The 16,024-nt window shown below is 39.7% G+C and overlaps 1 protein-coding gene across 1 annotated transcript in view; it reads left to right on the plus strand.

Annotated features, from left to right (window-relative positions):
• kif6 (kinesin family member 6) overlaps positions 1-16,024 on the plus strand; it is a 91,585-nt gene that overhangs the window by 45,634 nt on the left and 29,927 nt on the right. The window contains exons 12-13 of the mRNA XM_074692202.1: positions 1,685-1,844; positions 10,653-10,850. Coding sequence (XP_074548303.1) covers positions 1,685-1,844; positions 10,653-10,850 — 358 coding nt within the window. The remainder of the gene's footprint in view (positions 1-1,684; positions 1,845-10,652; positions 10,851-16,024) is intronic.

A 16,024-nucleotide genomic window follows, 5' to 3' on the forward strand; every position in this document is an offset into this window, starting at 1 on the left:
CACTCATGAAGTCCCACTCAGCTGCCTCTGCAGGGGTATTAATAAGTACAAACAACCTTATTTTTAAGTTGACATATGATCTAAAAACAGACTGCCCATCTATTTTTCTTATATTTACCTGAACACTTTCTTAATCTCCAGCTTGGAAAAAAAGCACTCTAGTTTGCAGGTCTTAAAATTGAAAAATGTTCCTGACAAAACCATAGACTGTATGAAACATAGATGTAGTCTTGCCGATGTCACCCGTCTGTTTGTGAAACGGAAAATGAAGCATATCCGCCATATTGGTAGTGGCAAGGGCTTCGCCTACAGCCATAGATCACCATAGCTCGCAGTCTTAGTATCCTCCGAACGGCTGAGTTAGAAAAAAATTCACAAATTGCGATTCAGACAGGAGACGTTTTTTGAACCAGGCAGTAAACAGGTTAATTTCTGCTTAGAAAATGCCTTTTTTTGGCTTGGTGTGTATGTGACTTCTGGTACTTCCGGAGCCAGCTTCAAGCAAACACTTCAGAAACAGCAGATTTTAGCACTTCTGCATTGTCTCATATTCCCGTACCAGAGGTTTCCGCTTGGATAAAACCCAGATCCTGATCCTGTCATTAAAAATCCTGGCATGTTTTCTCCATATCGCCCCCTAATGGAGAAAATTCTCCCTGGTCAGAAGCAGAGTTTGCTGATGTTTACACAGCACATAACACTGCAGATATCTGACCACTAATCATCTGGTATCAAGTAATGCTTGATGGACGAGGTACGGTTTTTATGAGTCTGCAATGATGACACACGGATGTATAATAAGAAGCTTTCTATTACATACTCCTGACTCTTCCTTTTCTCTGTGGGGATTATTTGTGAGCAGTTAAACTGAAGTAACCATCTGGATTTAGTGTCATCTCTATCTTTCCTGTTTACACTCTAACTTAAGTAGAGTTTGGACGTTATGTTGGTTGTATTCCCAAACCACTTTATTTGTTCTGCAGACCTGTGTGGAAAAAGTTTGCAGTTTCCTGTGTTTCACTGAACTTTAATGGAAAGTTTCTGTTTTGGAAAAAGTCAATTAGCTGATGGATTTAATTAAAATTTGTCAAACAGCAGCTGATGGCCCAGTGGTGTTAAATGAGCGTAGGAAAAACAGTGAAAGACTTGGGCTGTGCTCTGGTTTGGTTCAAGTTTCAGACGACATCAGAGGCAGAACTCCTCAGCATCTGTTTATGTCTCTTTCACTTTGTTATGATCCTCAAACTCTATCTGATGTTTGGTTTACATTCCACCAAGCATCACCATAGCTGGAAATTTTACAGAAATTTGAATCTGGTATAAACAAAATCCCCCTCTTCGTTTTTTTTTTTTTTTGAGTGCTAGTTACATCCTTCATGCTGAATGCTGTAGCTGTCCTTGTTCCAAGGAGATGCTAAGACATGGATATCTGCAGATTTAGCTTTTCAGAACTCAGATGTAGTTTTGCAACAGAGCTATCTATCATGCACTTCCTTTTAAATATAATTTAATCTGCTGATTTCTTTATTTCCTCAACTTAATGTGACAGAATAAAATGATCAGCACATATCTGCAGAGCTAAGGACCAAAACTTAAAGACTCTTCTATTGATATTAAAAATGTCAAATGAAGAAGGCATGTGCATGCATTTAGGATGTGACATGACTTTTTTTCACACTTTCAGAAAATGATCATAGACAAGCGAGATGGAGGAAACAGTATCTATGATGTGAAACAGCCTCCAGAAGCAACACTGAGAAGAGAAGTGATGCAGGACAGTGACCAGACTGCAGCAGAAGTGAACACGTTAAAGGAGATGCTGACACAACGGGATAATGAGATCAGTATCCTTTTGATTCCTTATGTTTGATGGGTTGTCTTAGCAAGTATTTCTAAGGAGCACCTGGAGGGAAGGTCGTTAGAATTTGATCACTGTAAAAACAAAAAAGGTAACTCAAAATTTTAAGGCAACTGTCTGCACTGGATTTTTGAGTTTTGATAATTCCGCATTTGACCCAACTTCTAAGTTTTCGTTGAGATAACTTATTATTCACATTCAATATGACTCAAACATTTGAGTTTTACGAATAATTCAGAAAAGTAAACATAGAAAATTGTGATTTTTTTTTTTTAGAAAATGGCTTTACACTTGTTGACTCTTTCACCCACACAGACCATTAGTTTTTCACATTTCATACTCATTCCCACTCCACTGACAAGCTGTGTCGTGTGACTGCTAGAGTAGGATTTTAACCTGACCCCACCAATTCACATCTCAAGTACTAATCAAGTCATGATCAGTCGTCCCACTCTTAAGCTAGAGTTTCAGTACAAACAAAAGTATTCACCTCTATGGTGAATTTATTTTATTCTCGTTTCTAGCCTATAGCTCAGGCTGTATCACTCTATAACACAGGAGCTAAACTGTTTGTGATAATGTTTATTCCAACCCACAGTCAGCAGTTATTCTGCAGTGGTCTGTTCAAACTTGAGAGTCTATCAATAAATGAAGAGTGAGGTTACATTAGCTCTGCTCGGTAGATGACTGGCAGGACATAACTAACCAGGATTCACTAACGTTACACATAAAGTACATGTCTCAGAGCACCGGACTGCAGCTGTGCTAAATATAAACAGCTACCGAAGTATTTACAAACTGACAGTGTTTACATGTTGTCGCGTTAGCCGACAGAAATGTTGGAACACCAGGCTGATGATGACTCGCTAACATATAGCCGGCTGCCAACGTTTGTTTGATGTCACGTTTCAAACCATAGCGCTATGAAACTGTAACGATAAATACCTTACCTCGCCACATTGTATTCAGTAAAGAGTTGTCTTGAACAGAGACTATTTGTTTCAACCCAATCTCCATTTAATTACAAAACAAACACACCCCTCACTAAAAGTAATTTATAACAGTGTGCAGAGACTCTGGGCCACAAGGTGGCGAGGGAGTGCAATTTAAACATATCCTTCTCTTAGCATAGCATCTTAAACCAAAAATGCATTTTCAGGCAAACAATTTTAATCTTTTTTAACAAGTGACTACTTGGACCTGAAGACATACTAGATAAGTTTGAAAGTTTGAGTGCTCTAAAAAAGTAGCTGGCTACAACCTGTGATTTTTCACAGTTTTTGATAAGATAAAAATCTTCCATGGTGACTGAAGTGATCCTGTTAATCACTCTAGTTAGACTGATTATGTTATAGTTGACATATTGATGCAGCTGCAGGTAAAGACATGACCTCATTACTCTGCGTCCCGATGAAAATTAAAAAGAAAAGGAAATTTTATTAAAAAGAAGATCTGCATTCACATCAAATGCTTTTGCAAGAGCCCCCAGTGGGTGATGGTGAACATGGAAAATCACGACTAGTGTCATAACAGTAAAGTTAAAAGCAGTGCTTTTAAGTTACCTTAACTTAAAATGTAGAGGATTATCCCTCACAGTTTTGCATATGTCTTTGCTTTACTGTTTCAAGAATACAAACTCTGCAGAGGAAAAAAAAAGAGATACAGAAAAGATGAGGGATGTTTTCTGACTTACAGTCCCACCTGTAAAGGATTCAGGTAATGCATCTAATCTTGTCTTGGAGGTGAGTTTAACTTCAATTACTGTAAAAACGCAGATGTAGGTGTCTTACATAATCCAGAACAGCTGTTGGTCTTCTTTCCTGAGATATTTAGATTAGAGTAGGAGTATGTCTTGAGTTGTTTGCCTCTTTGACTGTAGCGCTTGTTGTGAATTTTGATTGCAGTGGGTAAAATCATCAAAGATAAATGAAGAAAGTTAGCTTTCATCTCTTCCTTCAGTGAGTGTCTACTTCACAGCTTAATCACACTCACAGAAAACCTTCATTACAGGGAAATAATTCACCCTGCCTGCCATACTGCACGCTAGGATTATAGTTCCTCTACACGCGAATAAATTATGAAACATAAGAAGCCTTACATTCATCACAAGCAGCTCCAGAACACACACAAAATGTGGTTTCATTGTTTACATTCAGAAAGATGTTCACCTAATGACTGCCGTTCATCATCATTTCTATTAATCATGATTATGGTATTTGCGTACGAATATGATATTTCTAATGGCTTTATGGGATAATTCCTCCCTCAGCCTGTGTTGCTGCAGCTTGTCATTACATCACAGCACATTAGCTGGAAAATTGAGATGTCTGCTTGATTATTTAGCCACGAAAACCTCAGCTCTCCAAAGTAAATAGAATATTATCATGCAGATATTTCACTTGAGTGTATCTTGGACAAAGTGCTTGTAATGTGAAATCCTCTTCTCTTTGTAGATTTTTCCCTCAGAATGTCATACACTGGTTTGCATTTGTTACTGTGCGTGTCTCAAAGCACATACAGGCTAGGTTACACTCACGCTCCACTGACCATACCGCTAAAATGTTCTTCATGTAGTTTGTATATAAAGTTGCAGTAGCTTAAACTGTCAATCCTTTAGATGTCAGGTCTGTCAGTGTGTAACCCTAGATTGTGGGTGATTTCATTTTCAGCTACAACTTTAGCCTCTATCTGCTCATCACGATGCTTCTCATGTCTGTATAACTCCCCTGGGCCCACTAAAGGCCGTCAGAGGAGCCATCACTTCACAGCTTACTGTTCCCAGACCAACGCTGAGTCCACACAGAGTTAATTATGTGAGAGCTCCTATAAAACCAAAGGGTGTCTCCCCAATGCATGGTTGACTCTGCATGGGAGCAAGTGGGGCACCTGGTAACTCTTAGTTTACTCTGGAAGAGTGAGGTCACATCCACCATTAACAGGAGAACTAAGAAACACTGAGACATTGACCATGATTAAATGTTTAGGTTTAACGGCCAGTTAGCCCAGAGAGCTTCACAAGCGCCATCACTGTGGTCAGAGAGTTTCTGACCCATGCAGAGACTACACCAAGCCATTGGAGCTGGGATGAGGGAAAACATAATGCATCTGCATATTACACCTCCTGACACTGATTCCAAGAGAATGTCTCTAGAAAATATTCCAACGGTGGTGTTAATGAATGCAAATAAATCCTCCGCTGTGGCTCCAGATGCAGATGTTAAACTGTGAGTTTCTATGACTCATCTGTGCAGCACGTTTATGAGAACTTTGCATCCATAAAGCAGAGTTCAGAGTTTTAGGTTGTCAAACATACATACACCAGAGAGCATTTAGATCTACCGCCAGCTGCCAGCTGTTTGTGCAATATACAAATCAGTGCTGATTAAATCAAATTACCTAAATTGGTCTTTTCACTGATTGAGAATGTTTGCTGTAGATTATTTATGAAGGATATTTTATTTTATTTTATTGAACTGTTTAGTTGCTGCAGGGCTCCATTTTCAGATTGTCCTCTTTTCAGTGACTTTTTGTTTGTTTGCTCTTGTCTGGTGTGTTTCAGACTGTCTCTGTATGTACTGCCCACTGTCAAAGTAACTGACCAACTCTGATCTGTTTCACATCAGAAGCAATTTATGTTAATTTTATATCGGAGCCAATGCCGAGTGTTATGAGCCACCAGTTTGTTTTTCATCAGTTTCTGTTGCACACTTGAGCAACAACGGTCAATGTGTCGTTTCTTTAAGTTGATTTTCCTGATGCTCACCTCAGGTTACTGAATGAAGATCTCACATCCTTTACAGAAACTTTTGGTTAGCATCATCTGAAGCAGGGTTTTTCAAATAGTTACAAACTAAGAACCACTCATCTCGACACACACAAAAAAAAAAAAAAACTCATGCACCACCAAGCTATAAAGCCCGAGAATAACAGCCCTGATAGCAAGATGGTGTATTATAAATCCTCATCATACATGTTACAATTCACACCTTTTGATTTTTATAATTTTCTATTTACTTTATTTTTTTTATGTTCCATAACTAAACACAATTTACTTACGGTTGTGGGCTAGGAGGCACTGGCGGACCAATAGTGAACCACAGTTTGAGAAACCCTGGTCTGAAGCTCCTAATTGTAATGGGCATCCATCGGCATGTAAGGAAAATATATTTCCCTCATAAATCACTCAACAGATAGTATCAATGCACTTCCTGTCCCTTCACAGTTTGATAATGTGCTTTCTCACAGACCTCTTCACTGGTTTCAAACAGTTATGGCTATGTGTGCATTTTAGCAACAATAGTACGATAGAGTACGATGGTCTGTCAAGCTATGTGAGGACGTTCATCACCAAAAAGATGATTTCTTAACAAAACACTCACTTAAAAGAACAGTTAACATCTACCAGCTTGAATTAGTGTGACATTAGTAAAAAAAAAAACATCCACAAGTGAACAGATATTTACTGGATGGAAGTTTTTAGTGCAGAAATCCAGCTTGTGCACCAAAGAGAGGCCTAAACACATGTTTCACTAAACTACATTATCAGTGGATGTGTTTAGATTCTCAAACACAAGATATATTTTGTGTCAATAAATCAGAAACCCTCCAAAGACAAACACACAAACCACAGAGTATAAGATCAGGGTAAGAATTAAGGGGCCGACGGAGAACTGCAGGAAATGGCAGAATAATGATGATTGTATTTTTTAGGATTGCTAATTAGAATAATTAATAGTTTGATAATATAAAGCTATGGTGGCCTGTAGGGGTCAAATGGTTTGCAGAAGCCACAACAGAGTGCAAACAGAGCAACATGAATGCAAAAGCGCCAACACAACAGAAGTTAAAAGAGGTTAGTTATCCTAACAGACACGGGAAAGTAGTGAAAGTAAATGATTTTCTTTTTTAACTTCAACTATAATAAATATACCTTTGTGTGGGGTCTTACCTTGTGATAGCTTTTATATTACAAATTTTTCTATATTTACCAATAATGTGACATCTTATATTATCCATCTTCACTTTTGCATTCATGTTGTTGCATTTGTATTTGTGTTGTGACTTTTGCAAATCATCTGACACCTGTCGACCACAGTTTAAAACAGGATTACTTTGAAAATGAAATCTGTTTCTGTTAATCCTGGTTTTCACTTTTCCTTATTAGTTAGTCTCCATATTGAGTCCAAAGTGTCATGTTTGGTCACAACGCCAGCTCCAAACCAACTTTTTTATTGACTACAAAGACTACAAACTTTGAGATTTTGAGTTTGTGGGCAGGTGAAGTCCTCACATGAACAGCTGGGTCTAGCAGTGATTTGAGCACACAATGAAAAATATGACAAAAGGACTTGGAAATAAGTGGAGGAGGTGAACTCTGACTAAAACACAGAGCAGCCAGTTTCAACTTTTGTTGATGTAGAATAAAATAATCTGTTGGTGGGCTGAGGTGAAGCTGGGGCTCTTAAAATGAAGCAGATAAGGTTGTGTGAAGCCACTTTGTTTTTGGTTGTAGAGGCTGTCATTGACACAGCTCTATAAAGTTTCATCGATGCAAACTTGAGAAAGAGGAGGCAAGTCTTTTTTTCTCTCTGTCTTGTGATGTCTGCGTTTTAAGACAGCAAAATAAAGAAATAAAGGAAAGATGAGGAGGAGAGATTGGGAACACATTGTGAGCTGAGTCCGACCACAGTCCAAGCGCGTGGCATGTGAGGCAGCCCACAGATCTGATGCGCAGCCCCCCTAGAGAAATTTTCATCATCATCATACTTGAAGTGTTTGGTGGTGTTCAGCATAAATGAAGATATCAGATGCCAGAGATCTCAATAATGGAAAAACCATGAACATCACTTTAAAGTCATGGCTTGAATAGAACAATGACACGGAGGCCAGAGGAGCGCTCATATTTCTCTGTCGAACTTGGCTTCTTTAGGTCATTTTGAATTGGGTCGGCTTTAGATGTTGGCAGTTTTGAGAAGCCTGCATGGTTGATTTCACTGGAAAGTGTAATTGGAGCCTCTGTTACTTCATGTTATTGTTCCCTCTGACATCCCCTTTGTGTTGGCTGACAGGGATGTAAATGAACGTCTCCAGCTCCTTTTAAAACAGCGTCTATTCATCATTAAAAGTAATGGCATCCTGACTCCTTCCTACGAGCATCACAAATGGTCTGCTGACCACCACAGCTCTGTCTGACCACAACTGCATGTCTGCTAATCTCATGATGGGGACATGTTTTAAACACAGACTAATGTGTTGCCCCTAAATTAGGGGGTTGTGATTAGGCCATCAAACACACGTCCGTTTATAGTGGAAAAACAGGCACAGGTCAGGGGCTGAATGAATATTTTATGAGACTGTGGTGTTTTATTCATGTAGGTAACATATGTGAAGATCAAACCAAAGGCTAAGTCGACTCTTTTTCACGAGCGTACTTCTTATAGAATAACTTTAGCTAAGCTTTTGCTCCTTTGCCTCAGAACCTCACACAATATTTGATTTCCTGCTCGCTGATGACATCTTAAAAGCAATCTTGGCAACTCCCTTTAAAATGTCTTGATTGTTTTACTTTTTACTGTTTCCCAACATCATTTTACTTCATGAAATTCCAATTTTCCCTCAGTCAGCAGTTATGACTAAAGAAAAAAAGCTCCTGGTAGCAACTCCTTGTTCTTACATCTTGCCAGAAGTGCAAATGTGCTTCTGTTAGAAAGTTCAAGCTACTCCTCAGGTTAGGAAGCAGGCGTCAGTTTGATAGTCAGATTTAAAAGCACTGAATGAATCTGCTGATTGCATTAACATTCTGAATAGTGTCAAGTACAGTGCATGAAGCAAGTGAAGCTATTAAACTAAAGTAGCATGATGCATAAAGACGCAGCGTATGGAAAATGAAATATGCGATGGCGGTCAAAGTACGAAAAGATCTGTTTACCAGTGCTTTCTCATCCTTGTAGCTGCTTCTTTTCTCCATCACATTAACATCCAAACTACCAGCACAGCCTACTTGGACTGAAAAAGCCAAACACAGACATACAACTTCATTAGGCGAGGGAAGTTTTTGGAAGTCTAAAGCCCAGTTCTGTGGCCTCACTGGCTCCACTTCACTTCATTGATTCAACCCAGATGAAGACGTCTTCCAAAGCCTGTAAGGTCAGAGGATGAACATATCAAGTCTGAGAGCTCTTAAAGAAACCTGTTTCCTTTTAGAAAACACTGTAAGCCGTCAGTTTGACGCTAGCTTTCAAAATAACTCAGCCAAAAACTAACAAGGTTATTGATTTGTATTATCAAATTTTTCTTTTCCTGCACACGTCAGCACATCTCGTCAGAGCCGCCCCAATAATTTCCAAACATGTTTGGTATTTATCGGGATGATTACGCCACTCATTTTCGCTGAGGGAGGCAATAACCTATCTAAGAGGCCACCTACAAGGGATCATAAAAGATCAAAAGCTGTCCACATCTCCCCTACCACTCCTTCATCCAGATACGTTTAGTCTTCCACTTTTTCTCACAGCAAAAAATAGCTACAACCAGCAACAACACACTTGTCTTCTTCTTTTGTGCTTTTGTTTGCATTCACCTCTTTGTGGGGTGGCGCATATCATGTGGTGAGATAATCTGTGAAGTTTCTTCCTACATGTGTGTGATACAACCTGATTTCAGAATCTTTTAACATTTTTAAAATCCTGTAGTGCGAGCCAGACTTGACACATGTGCAGGGTTTTATTTATGCGTCAAGTCTACATTCCTAAATACCAAACGTGTGGAAATTATTGGCTCTGACAATTCTGTGAGCCAATCGTGAGGCTAACTATTGATTCGTCACCTGCTCACAGTAGAAGATAATATGGACTGAACCTTGGAGATTTCTCCCTTGATTGACAATCAGGGTCAAATCAGGCGAGAATACTGCAGTGTGAACCAGGCTTAAGTAGTGATAGGTTCAAACACATCCTTGGAAATATGTTGAACAGTTGAAGAGTTCTCATCTTAGAAAACACATGAAAACCAGTGAATAATCTAAGAAAACACCATCCATCCATTCATACCAAAGTGAACAACATTTAAATATCAAAGGTCTACATTTCAACAAACTTGAGATTAACTCTAGAAATGTCCTTGATCTAGAAAACAAAGAAGAACCCTGCTGTGTTGTTTTTTTTGTTTTGTTTTTTTAGATTGGATAATAGACTTTAAAACAGCCCTGCTTGTATACAAGTCTTGTAGTGTTTAAGCGCCAAAGTACATCTGACTCAATGACTTCTTTGTCTCAGTTACAGTGCAGTCTGCTGAGGTTTGTTGTGCATGCACCCAAGTGAGGCTGCATGCGTGCCCCTCAGTGTCTGTGCAGTGACATTTGTGAAAGTCTTTGAGTTCTTGTTTGTTGTTATCATGTGCTTATATGCTGAGGTGTTTTCTTCTCATTCTCAAACTATGGAGCCATATGAACCAACTCAGACTCTGAGAACCTCAGGGAGGGGTCTCCAGCTGGTGAGACAGGCCTCAACTCTGACAATGTTCAAATCCAGGCTGAAAACAGTTTCATTTAGCTTTGCATATGACAACTGAAAGTATTTTATTTGCACTCCTTGCTTTGAATTCAGATAATGGATAATTAATTTATGCTTTATGGATTGATTTTTTTTCCAGTTTGTGATTTTTTTGTAGCTGTAAATTGCCTTTTTGTCATAAAAGCTTATCCCACTGTCTTTAAAATGCATCACTATTTGAGTGCATCAAGGGAAATTATTGATAAAGAAGCCTTTCTATAAAGTCCTTAATCCAGTGCTCACAGGTATTCTTGTGAAGATGTTGAAGAAGGAGAAGAAAAAGGCCCAGGATGCTGCTGCTCAGCTGGCTAACATCACCCATAACCAGAACTCAGCCTCCCAGAGTGCTTTGAGGTCGTCCACGATGCCACTGATAAGTGATGGAAGCACAGACACTGAGTCCACAGACCATGGAGAACGAGCCGTACAGTACATGAAAAGAGGTACAGTAAGGAGACACAGTCGTTCTTTGGGCTTTGAATTTTCACATTTCAACTTGTCTTACTTGTAGCTCAGGATACTGTTAGCTGGATTAGTATGAGCCATTTTTTATCACTTACACCAGTGAGTTTTCTGCTATGACACCCACACATGCAGACAAAAGAAGAGCGTTCATTATCAGTTTCTGTATCTATCTGCTGAGGGTCTGGATATTCACTCAGACAATTAGAGCGCATGTTTTCTGTGGTCCAAAGCATCCCACCTGGACTGTTCGAGTCTCATTTCATTTAAACCAAATGTTCACACTTGTCGACTCAGTTAAACCTGTTGTTTCCTCTGACCTGAAGAAAAAGTTTTAGAGAATTTGGCGTTGAGTTTACAGACAGGTGATGTTCCTCCAGTGGAATGCTGCAGTTCTTGGTGGTCATACTGATTTCCAGTGTGACTCCTCAGGCTGCCTGTGGGGCATGACAAATCCCCTGCTTTCTAAGTTTTACCTCACCCCAGAGCTCCCTGCTCCGTCTCATTATAAACAATGTCATCAGAGGGATTGCATGTGTTTAGGAGTTTCCCCCCAGAAGGTCAATCAAGTGGCCCAGAGTAATCATGTCAGCGGAGATACATCAGACAGTACAGTACTTCAAACCTGTAATTTGTTGCTGATGAAAAGCCGATAATTTTTAACCTCTAATACATACTGGAACCTGAAGCAGAAGCCGAACGCCAAGATTTCTGCAGTCTAAACAAAAGAGACAGTGTTCAGACTTCAACAAACATGGATCCAATTTGTATGAAGACCCATCAGTTTCATTTCACGGCACTGTGTCCACGTCAAACTCATAGGATTGAAGAAGAGGATTCTTCTTTGTTTTCTTTACGTGTAATGCAAAAATATACAGTATCTCACATGAGTAAACATGCCAGTGGATGTTTACGATGGGCTTTCTATAAGATGTATGGAAAAGTTTGTATATTGTAGTTCCAGTATAGGACATATTACTCCTACATGCATGTGATGTCTTCGCTGCATGGTGGTTGGTTTGAATATCTCTGTAATTTAACCACAGCACGCCATGGTACCCTGAGTCATTGAAGTGATTCAGAGATGGCAGAGCTGGCACTAGACTGCAGGTTGCAATTTCTACTTGATTCTCTCTCAACTTGTGTTAAATCTGTGTAACAGGAGAGTTTAGGTCTTTGAAATCAAACCAATCAAGCTTTGAGATAAACTACTCAACCAGCATCAGCATCCGTTCATTCGTCTTCTCCTGTTTCATTTTGGTTAATTGCAGCCTAAAGTGTGATGATGAATCTGAGATGGTATAACAAGCTCGGTCGCAGCCTCCAGGCATCAGGAGCAGGAGCCAGAAACTAATCAAATTGAGGCTGCGCTCCTGTCTGTGCTGTGAAACCACAGCTCCCTCATCCTCCTCAACATTTTTGTGTAATGCTGCCCAGTGCGGTAATAAGACCAGTGAAGAGGTAATTGGACACAGGGCCGGTGAAAGAGGAGCCTATCAAAACACAAACACATGTTTGAACTCCAACCAGAATCGGTGAGGGAAGCTCACTTAAAGAAGAGACAGGACGAGCAGTGTGAAGGATGGCTGCAGTCCAGAAAATCAGTCATTAATGATGTGTCATATTTTCAGAAGTGTGATGATCATCTGGCTCATCAGAGTATTTACATCCACCTGGTCCTTCATCTCCTTGCTTATCTTACCACTTTCATTGATTGTATTCACTAGGGATGGCTACCTTTCACATTGAAATGATATGGTACCAATGCCCAGGCCCTAGCAGTCGGTATCAGTACTCAGCTGTACCAATGTTTGGTACTTATATGTGTTTATGGGGTAAAAAAATATCAATTTGTTTTATAATAAAATGTAATTTTTATCAATTTAACATATTTATCCTTCAATATATAACCTTAAAATGCTGTGTTCATGTCCAGCATGGAAAATCCCTTTCTCTTCCACTCCCTCACAGTCACAAGGATGCATTTAGGTACCTAAACATGGTACCTTTTGATTTTTCATGAATCGGTACCCCGTACTTTTGGCTGAATTCAGTTGATACCTATAATAGTACCAAATTCGGTACCCATCCCTAGTATTGACTCAGGGGCCATGTTCAAGTTGGAGCTCTCAGAAGCTAATTTCAGGTATTGGGCCATATTTTGATCACAGGAAATCTGATCATTTGTTATAAATCAACTTTTAAAATGATCAACAATCGACAGCTTACAGTGAAGAACTGAGGGAATGTTGGGCCATATTCGAAGGTAAAGCTCGATAACAGCTGATACTGGCATTGAAAATAGTTTCACTTGGTGATTTAAATGTAAACTTTTCAACATAACCAAAAATATAATCAAATTAGTGCTTTCACCTTAAAATACTGCTTTTCAGTATTTTTTTTCAATTTATTAGTTTCTGAATTGTTGATCAATTTTGAAGCTGTGAAATGAAATAAACTTGTCAGTTTACCTAATTTTTAAGATTTGCAAACCTGAAACCGGCTGCACGGTGGCACAAGGGTTAGCGCTGCAGCCCCACAGCAAGAGAGTAACTGCTCCAATTCCCAGCTTGGCTGGTGGGCCTTTCTGTGTGGAGTTTGCATGTTCTCCCCGTGCATGCGTGGGTTCTCTCTGGGTCATCCAGCTTCCCCCCACAGTCCAAAAACATGCTCACCAGGTTAATTGAACACTCTTAATTGTCCCCAAGTGTGAGTGTGTGAGTGGATGGTTGTGTGTCTCTGTGTCAGCCCTATGATTGACTGGCGACCAGTCCAGGGTGTACCCCGCCTCTCGCCCAATGACAGCTGGGATAGGCTCCAGCCACCCGCAACCCTGAACAGGATTAGCAGTTCAGAAAATGAATGAATGAATGAAACCTGAAATATTCAAGAAAAAAAACATCACCTCTAAAACTACTGATGACAAAAGCATTGGGAAGTTTGATGAAACTCAATCACTGGTGGCATTATCTATACTGATATCTCTCTTCAGGGTTGCAGGGGGTTATCACAGGGCTCAGATGAAGAGACAGACAACCATTCATTCATACACACTCACCTACAGGCAATATAGAGCAACTAATCATGCTGATGAGCACGTTTTAGGGCTAAGGAAGGAAGCTGGAGAGAACTCGGGTCACATAGGATCAAATTGATTTATAACACTTCGTCCCTATGACAACACCATGCCAGCTTATTGTACTTGAGAAAAGAGATCTGTGTTTTTATCTGCTGGAAATAGTTTTCTGGATTTATTTTGTAGTATTAGTGGACACTGGAGCTGGGCTATCAAAAAGAAAAAGGACAGAAGAGCAGAAGAAAGCTAAACAGGAGAGAAAGAGAGGACATAACCAGGATTCACTTATGATACATGTTACAGAGCAATGAGCTGTGAGTGGCACTAAATATAGCCTAGTACTAAACGATGGTACAAACTGAGTTTACAAAGTTTGATTGTTGTTAAGTTTCAAACAGCAGTACCGTCCATTTTCTGTAGTACTTATCCTGGAAAGGGTCACAGGTGGCTGGAGCTTATTCCATCTGTCTAAGGGCAAGAGGCAGGGGACATCCTGGACTGGTCGCCAGTCAATCACAGTGCTGACACACAGAGACAGATGACCTTTCATGTGCAGACTCACACCTACGACACTTTAGAGAGACCATTTGACCTGATGAGCATGTTTTTAGACTGTGGGAGGAAGCTGGAGAGAGGAAGCCACGGGAGAACATGCAAACTCCACACAGAAAGACCCACTGGGAATCAAACTGGTGACTGTCTTGCTGTGAGGCTGCAGCGCACTCGTTGCACCACCGTACAGCCCCTAATAATGCATTACCTTATTGTATCTCATAAAAAGTTGTCTTTAACAGATATGGTGTTTTGCTTCATTTGCTTCAAAACAAACCCACATCTTGGTAGAGTCATGTCTTCACAACACTGCTCATGGGAAACAGAGTCTCTATCCCAGAAAAACACTGACTTTGCCAGACAGTCCTTAAAACACCTCAAATATTTGCGTTCCCTCGTGATTTTGACAGCTGCACCTTCAATCTGCAATGTTTTCCACAATGATGAGTTGCATATTTTATTTTGCTGTATGTTTTTCATATTTCGATAGTTACATGCTGTAAACTGCTAACATACCTTAAGCCAGGTTAGATATGTAGGGTTTGTTTAACAGACTTGGTTGATCTTGTCCCTCAGGTCTCCATTAAGCAGAAACATAAACACTGACATGTCTGTTGTGTTTGAATTGTTGAGTGTATGGTCCACAAAATTTAAGTCATATTACATGACATGCAAAAAAAACAGTTGTTTCATAATCAAGTATGAGGAGACATGGGTCATTCCTGTGAGGAACCTTCCTGATTAATGTTGCTCGAAGTTTCTGTTGGCTACAACACTCTATAATCAGCAACACCACCTATGACTGATACTTCTGTGACTGTTTTCTACCTCAGTGTATGAAGGATTGATATATTTAATAGTAAAAAAAATAGTTCACTTGGTGGAAAATCATCCCTTGGATATTTGCACATGGGGATAATTTGTGTTAAATCTTTTCCAAGACCTGTGAACTGTGTCTGTGCAGCCCTCAGGCCTTTACATGCTCAGCCTTTATTTTCACTCTGCAATCATTATCACACTTTTATAAATGAGCTGCTAACAGCCTGGGCAGAGGGTTCCAATATGGTTACATTAGGCACAGCGCTGAGAATTGTCCTGTTTGCCTGAATATGTTAGGAGGATTTTATACCTCATTCACTTTAAGACTAAACACACTTGTCTGTATCCAAATTTTTTGACAAATTGCCAATATAGCAAGTTCATACACCCTGACTCATAAACTGCATCATGTATGAATCACTTTGTAAAAGTCCAATTTATTGCCCAAGAGGTCAGTACCAAGCAGCAACCTCTTGTGTTAAAAATGAGGCTAAAGCAAAAGTGCAAAAAACCTGCAGTTACTTGAATGACCTCTAGAGGCTGGCTCCAAAACCAGTGAATCCCCATCAGAGGTCATACAGAAAGGGTCATTTACACAACAGAATTGAACATGATGAAGAATTCTCAATTCATGAGAACTGTGTTTGGGTGAACAACTCATAATTTTTTGAGTAACCTGAAATACACTGGATACGTCTGCAGTGTGAC

This window comes from Halichoeres trimaculatus, unplaced genomic scaffold, assembly GCF_033239565.1.
Source record: "Halichoeres trimaculatus isolate MK-OKI-2021-1 unplaced genomic scaffold, fHalTri1.1 fHalTri1_scaffold_17, whole genome shotgun sequence".
NCBI classification, from domain to species: Eukaryota; Metazoa; Chordata; class Actinopteri; order Labriformes; family Labridae; genus Halichoeres; species Halichoeres trimaculatus.